Source organism: Poromitra crassiceps (assembly GCF_964638095.1).
Source record: "Poromitra crassiceps genome assembly, chromosome: 3".
NCBI classification, from domain to species: domain Eukaryota; kingdom Metazoa; phylum Chordata; class Actinopteri; order Beryciformes; family Melamphaidae; genus Poromitra; species Poromitra crassiceps.
Genome location: NC_139625.1, coordinates 73,818,026 through 73,825,525, shown reverse-complemented (window position 1 = coordinate 73,825,525; position 7,500 = coordinate 73,818,026). Strand labels below are relative to the sequence as shown.

Below are 7,500 nucleotides of genomic sequence, written 5' to 3'. Positions count from 1 at the left end.
GACTGTTGCTGTCTGGTTTCCTCAGGAAAAGGAAAAGGCTGCCCTCTTCAGGAGAAACAAGGTAGTCCACCGAGGGCCATGACAGACTTTCAAACCAGAGGATTATCTCATCCTTTGGCGAGATTAACCGGAGCAGACGTTCTCACAGAAAGTTGCCAGGCGTGTTTTCATAACTCATATTTCACATCAAGAGACATCTTCCCAGGCTGCTGTTGGAGGCGTGTTGCTTCAGAAGTCGCAGCCGAGGACCTACTAAAAGAATATGCTTTCAATTAGCACTGCTCGTTATCACAAGACAAAGCCAACTGCCATGAAGTCAATGTAGACAATAAATATTCCAACTGCAAAACAGTGTAATGTATTGCTAGGGATTTCTGGCCACATAAAGATATGCTAATGTTTGATTTAATGGCCTTAAGCCTTGTTAAATTGCTGAAATTATATATTGAACAAAAGCAATAGAAGGCTTTTTACTACAATATAGACTATAAATCCTGCGTTGTTACCGAGGTTCTTGGCAAGGCTCTGTCAGCAGACATATAGTGGTCGGTGGTTTATGCGCGGGGCGTTAGTGAGGCCATGTGGGCAACAAAAGCCGGGCTGAAGCTACTGTTCTTTTGTGAGAATCGCAGGCCAACTCACTGAACAATACCCTATACATTATTAATACACAGAGAACTATACATTATGAATACACAGAGAAACGGGCTATGCGCAAGTTTGCGTAGAGGGGAAATTCACCAAAACACTAAATGCTGTGGTTGTGTTGTTAATCATCATGTTTTGTTTAGTTTTTGTTGTTAAACACCCATTTCCATGGTTATGGCTCCATTCTTAAAGAAAGGTTTGAATCCAAATAAAGGCAGGAATTACATGGTTAAAGTGTTTTCTTTTGACTTTGCAAAGTAAGTAAATATTGTATAATACTATAATAGTTCTGGTTGCAGTAAGGCAGTGATTTATTTTTATATATATCAGGGACCCCTAATTTAATATACATTATGGCCAAGGACCTCCATTTGGGACCCCCTGAAGGACCCCTAGTGGTCCCCGGACCCCACGTTGAGAACCACTGCAGTAAGGTGAATGTGAATAACGGTCATTCTTGCTTGGTTTTGATTGCTACTAGGCAAGTCAAAACAAAAGCATTACAGCTTCTATTCCTCTCTTGGCACCACTGAGCCCAGTTTCCACACAGAGGGAAGGAGGTGAAGAAGAGCCAGGAATCAGTTTGGTGTGGGTCCAGATGTATAGGTCCAGTCCAGGCCTTGGCAGTGGGATGTGGTACTTCATGATTTACGGCGGCCATTACTCCTGACAGGGGGAGCCTCCCCGCCGCGTAAAGAGCCGCTCCACATAGTAGCCATGGATTTATGGCCACAGCCAGGACCAGAACTGCTTTTAATGGTGACTTGGGTTTAATGTTTTCTCTCCCCAACCGCTTCAACCCAGTTAAAAACTGCCTTCGCCACAGAATTCCTGCCAAATCACAGTATAAAATAAAAAGTAACATTGTTGTTTATTGGTCGCCTTCAAGACAGTATATGGTCTAAAAAGTAATTGTTTTTTTCCTTTTGTTTTTCCCCCCGTGTATTTTATTGTGGGCAATGCAGGCTACAAGCATTCTTTCTAGTTTGAATTTTGTTTGTTTGTCTGCATTTTGTTCTTGTTTTTGTTCTAGTTCCAGGGTTTTCTCTTTTGTGGTGTATTGTTGTCAAATAGTTGAATCTCTTATAGTTGTCCATGTTACTGATGTTTTTTCTCTCATACACAAAGAAAAAGCATGCATTTTTACTGTCCATGGGAGACTTTTTACTCTTTACCCTTTTCCACCACTAGATGTCCCCACAATGCTTGTCTGTGAAACCGGCAGTTCAGTGTAAGCCATCACAGTCTATTCACAGATCCATTTTCTGGACCAATAGATATGATTGTTGTACTGAACAGAGGCATGTTAGAGTGGATCTGCTTGTTTTCTGCAGTCCAGGCAGACTTGTGTATATATTTTGTGGCATTCAGTGGTGCTGATCATGATCTCATGTTTCCAAGCATGCGCTATACTATATTTTGCCACTGACTGATAATCCTCTGCTGGATTTAGAGTCAGAGAATGTCTCTCTTTACAGACAGTATTACAATCGTAATGACTTAACACCAGCTCTTTTGGAGGAAAATGTGTATTTGTGTGTAAGCCGAACACAAAAAATATAAAGTACACTTGAAATTCAGATTTCTTATGCACTTCTTTTTGCACAAACAGCACTTTTGTTTCCCTTGATGACAATCCAGATAGTCTCTTTCTGCCCAAACCTTCAACTTAAAAATTCTAAATTTCAACTTATTTTACAATGCTGTATTTTCAGCTGATATTCTGGACAAGATGGTATGCAGTAGTAGATGGTTGATCACCGAAACCGACAGCAAAGAAAATGGAGCCAGTTGCTCCGTCATAAAGGCTTTAGGTAGAGATCAGGAGACTAAGTGAATGATCCTTGCTCATTTGCGCTGTCAGCTAAAACCCTCAACCCTGGCCGCAGTCTCGGCTCAAAGCTTCCCTGCAACTTTGTCACAAAAACTAATTCGCAATCGCGAACTTCCCCCTTAGGAAAGAGTCTGGCAGCACAGGGTCACAGTCTTTCAAGTGGAGTTTGAGGCGAAGATGGCTCTCTGTAGGGGCAGCCTGCCGAAGCCATCGGACAGGGAAGATTCCAATTAGAATGGGAAAAAAGACCTTCCATTTCAGAATTCTCCCCGGGTAAAAAGAACAGATAAAGAAACCGGTTGCTAACTGATCTGTCGAAACCTTTCACACCGTTGACATTAAAAAAGTTCATCAGTTGGGATGATGGGTTCAAAGACCTGTGTCCTTGTACAATAAAGCATACTTTACTTTACTTTACTTTATTGCATTTAGCAGACGCTTTTATCCAATTGCCATGAGACCATGTGAAGCGCTTCTTTGACTATCTGGAAAGGCGCTATATAAATGCAATCAATTATTATGTTGAGCCTCTACACTTCCGCCGCTTTCCTCGAACTCTCGACTCGGAATATGAATTCAAAATCCAGCGATACTGTCAAGCAAATTCAAATCTTATAGTACCCAAACAGCTTTGTCACAAATGTGCCAAGCAAAAGACACAATAAAAGTAAATGAAACATGAGAGAACAGAATTTCTGTGTGTGTGTGTGTGTGTGTGTGTGTGTGTGTGTGTGTGTGTGTGTGTGTGTGTGTGTGTGTGTGTGTGTGTGTGTGTGTGTGTGTGTGTGTGTGTGTGTGTGTGTGAAAAGTGAAAAGTGAAAAGTGAAAAGTAAAAAGTGAAAAGTCTGAAAGCTTAGAGACCACGGTGCCCCAGACATTCACATTCAGCACTTACTGTAATGTGCTGCACAGCACAGCAGTGGAATGAAGTGAAGTAGAAGTGTGGAGGGGAAGTTCTGGCTGGGCTTTGTCTGGGCCATGCTGCTTGACATTTAGTATTCACTTGTGACAGAGGGAAAGGAAGATTGGTTATGAGCATTTCAAAACAAAAACAAACTACAGAATATGATGCCAATGTGTCAGCCTGAGACAACTATGCTCTTCTCTCATTCTCACTCACACCTCATGCGTGAAAAATATGACAATGATCATTTGTTGTATTTAGAAACCTCTTTCAAACCTTTCATCGCAGGTGTTTAGATGCTGATCATGATGATGATGACAATAATGAATTATTAATAATAATTTAACTCTTACACTGCAAAAATGAGGATCCAGTCATTTTTACTTGTTTCCGAACCTATTAAGCTTATGTTGTGATATTTTTAGTGAAATTATCTCACTGCTGACATAATTAGCAGTTTTATTCAATAACTTGATTCATGCAAATCAGTGTGACTTCTTTTCAAGAAATCATCAACAACAATCAACAAGTAATCAAGAAAATCTTGAAACATGAAATCAAACTTGAAACTTTCTCCAAGACTATTTCACATTTTACCAAGTAAATGTCCTGAAACAAGTGAGATTTTCCTGGAAAAAAAGGGATTGGTATTCACCTTATGAAGCCCCGCCCACTTGACTCAGTTGTGTTACGACTTCCTGTTCAAAACGTCATCTGTTTTACCTGGTCAAACCTAGTCTGACTCACTGGCTGATCTTAGGGATCTGCACACCTTAAAGCCCCTGAGCAGTGTTGGCCACAGTTAACACAATTCTCTACTGTTACAGGAAGTGTAAACACAATAGGAAGTAATTGGCTGACCCCTGCGTTGGAACATAACGCGACTAGGTACAATTATCTGATTTGAAAAAAATCCTATGTAAAATCAGCTTGATCAGCCTGCCCTGGATACAAGATAAAATAAGTTTTTGTAGTGATAGGGATTAGGCAAATTGTCTTTGCATTTGCCACCCTCCCTCCAGGGAGGACAGAGGTCAGGCCCTGACCAGGGTCAGGTACAGATAAGTGCTGCTAAGGATTTAGTGACTTGTCAAAGGTTCAGCTGGAGGGGACACCTCTCCGTCCAGAGAGCTAACTGTCCTCATGTCTCTGTGTCCCGGCAGCAAGAAAAGCTGATCCACGAGCTAGAGGAAGAGCTAACTGTCCTCATGTCTCTGTGTCCCTGCAGCTAGAAAAGCTGATCCACTAGAGGAAGAGCTAACTGTCCTCATGTCTCTGTGTCCCTGCAGCTAGAAAAGCTGATCCACGAGCTAGAGGAAGCGCTAACTGTCCTCATGTCTCTGTGTCCCTGCAGCTAGAAAAGCTGATCCACGAGCTAGAGGAAGCGCTAACTGTCCTCATGTCTCTGTGTCCCCGCAGCTAGAAAAGCTGATCCACGAGCTAGAGGAAGAGCTAACTGTCCTCATGTCTCTGTGTCCCTGCAGCTAGAAAAGCTGATCCACGAGCTAGAGGAAGAGCTAACAGTCCTCATGTCTCTGTGTCCCTGCAGCTAGAAAAGCTGATCCACTAGAGGAAGAGCTAACAGTCCTCATGTCTCTGTGTCCCTGCAGCGAGAAAAGCTGATCCACGAGCTAGAGGAAGAGCGACGTCTGCGACTGGACAGCGAGAAGCGCCTCCGCGAGGTGACGGAGGATTCGGAGCTGGGACGGGCCCAGATGGTTTCACTGCAGCAGCACTTCTCCAGGTAAACAAGGGGCCCATGTCTTCCACCAGGGACCTTTTACACAATCATGTTTTCTCATCTACTTCCTTCATACTGATCAGTTGACCCTTCCTAAGCCCCGCCCCTTTTCAGAACCTAGGTCAACTTTCCCCTTTCCTGTTGTACTAGACACTGTAATATTCTTATTTAGCTTTTTGATATCTTTTTGATATATTTTGTACTTTTTTGGGTACAGTTTACGTTTTATGCTGCTTTCAACCTTTATAATGGGAGCCTATGGAGCCAGCCTAGTGTTCACGCTAGCCGACTTTACAGGCTGCCATTATAAAGGTTGAAAAAAGCATAAAACCTAAACTGATTTCTCAAAATCACTGTCCAGTCGACAGGCAATTAAGGATTTGGATATTAGCATCATCAAGAACAGTAATTAATTGTTATTTCAGGTTGTGTAAATATTGTCATTCTACCCCACACAATGATTTTTTTTTTAGACTTTTCAAACATATGTTTAATCAAACACGAATTTGTTTTTTGCAAAAGTATCTGTAATCTGCAGTTGTTATTGATTTTCGACAGCAGTTTCTTGCAATCAGCAGTTTGTCTCTGGAAACTATCTTGTGTTCCGGCTCTAGCTGCTCCTATTTTGTCTGTGTACCTTGTTGATATTTCTCTCAGTCACTTGACCTTGTCACCAGTGAACGATGGGCCGATACGTCTCTTCAGCTTTGAAAGAGAGATGACATAAAGCGTTGAGGTGTTCAAACGATGCTCTCGTCGTCTCTTTGGCGACCTCTACTTCACAAACTTGTCCTCCGTCTCACAGCCGCTGAGGTGTGACGACGCGGCGAATCAAGTCAGAAACGTTATTTCCGAGCCAAATTGATGCCATAATTAGGCGATAGGCATTCACTGCTTTACTTATGCAAAAAAGTCTGAGGATTTCACATTGACTGCTTATCTTCTCATTAAGTTGGCACAGAAAATCCTGCACATTTTAATAGTCCCAGGGTTGCGGTGCAGATGAGGTCAGAGTCACCACCAGGGGAGGAGTAAAGTCTTTAAGAGCCTTTCCAAAGATTTATCACATATTTAAAATGTGCCATTGATGTTGCAGAATTAACCTAATGGTGTTCCTCACATAAATTTGCTCAACTTCATCAGAGCTGTTTTTTTTAAAGCAACACCCTGCTTTACATATACATAAAGTGACACAGAGCAGCACAAGTACAACCACACCCTTCTGCTATTTGAACATGGGGCTTATCAACCACTTAACCGACATAAAAACCACGATATAAAAGCCAGACAAGTTTGTAGCGCTCAGACTTTTACTTCAAATTAATTTGAATGAGGCAAAGCAAATAGGCTAAAAACTGACATTGAACACATTTGTCAACAGATTCAACAACAGATCATGCTACTGTGATTTTCAACTGACTGTTGGTGAACTGAACGTTTTAGAGCAGTAGGTCTCAAACCTTTTTGTCTTCAGTACCTCCTTTCCCTGATTTCTGAATCCAAGTACCCCCTTTACCTGACTTTTGCTTAGAAAACTGCAAGAGAAAACCTGTCGTTGCTCCACCCCCTCTGCTGATCTGGGGAGAGTTGTAGACTAGCACATGCTTCCTCCGATACATGTGCCCCCGCCAGGCGCTTCTTTTCACCTGACAGCGAGGAGTTCCACCGGCGAGGAGTTTCACCAGCCGCTGCGTGTCAGAAAGAAAAACTATGAACAGGACGTAAATACACGTATTACACATGCCCCGTATTCCTCGTTTCCAGGCCGCTGCTCGGCGGATTAACGCTTCGTGGCGCATTGATATAAAAAAAAAGAAAAAAAAAAAATCAGGGTGAGTTAAAAATCATAATTAAAGCTGGAAATTAGGTCCAGGTTGTAAAAAAAAAAACAGGATTCTCCTTTAAAACTAAGTGGAATATTGCTTTAAGTGCCTTGCTCAAGGGCTCGTCAGCAGCAGTTGTTAAGGAGGGAACAGCATTTTTCATTCTGCCAGCACTGACTGCTGCATGAGCAAAAAAGACATTTAGTGGTGTTAGTGGCACTGGCAGGCCATAGAGGATATGACCTATGAAAAGTCATTCTATAGGCAGTTTCCAAGCAGTGTATAGGGTCTGTTGAGTCAGGCATGTATAAATCAACAACAATCCCGTGAGAAACTTGTCAGGAGCCAATTTGACATTTTAAACGTAGACGGCTGCACCTGTCCACATCTTCCCTCGGGTTGTTACTGCCTGAGATTGGTGGTTAGGCACAAGAATCGCCCTGTCAGACCGCTGTGACTTATCGCTTTCCCTCACACACCTAGACAGGGAACAGTTGCATTATTTGGGCAGATACTCCCCCTTTCTCCCTCGCCTGTCTTCTATTCTTGT

The 7,500-nt window shown here is 42.4% G+C and overlaps 1 protein-coding gene across 1 annotated transcript in view; it reads left to right on the top strand.

Annotated features, from left to right (window-relative positions):
* The window catches only part of LOC310772881 (nck-associated protein 5-like), a gene marked incomplete at both ends in the record, with an annotated part of 254,349 nt that overhangs the window by 147,665 nt on the left and 99,184 nt on the right, over positions 1-7,500 (top strand). Inside the window, one exon of the mRNA XM_083632823.1 lies at positions 4,997-5,130. Coding sequence (XP_083488949.1) covers positions 4,997-5,130 — 134 coding nt within the window. The remainder of the gene's footprint in view (positions 1-4,996; positions 5,131-7,500) is intronic.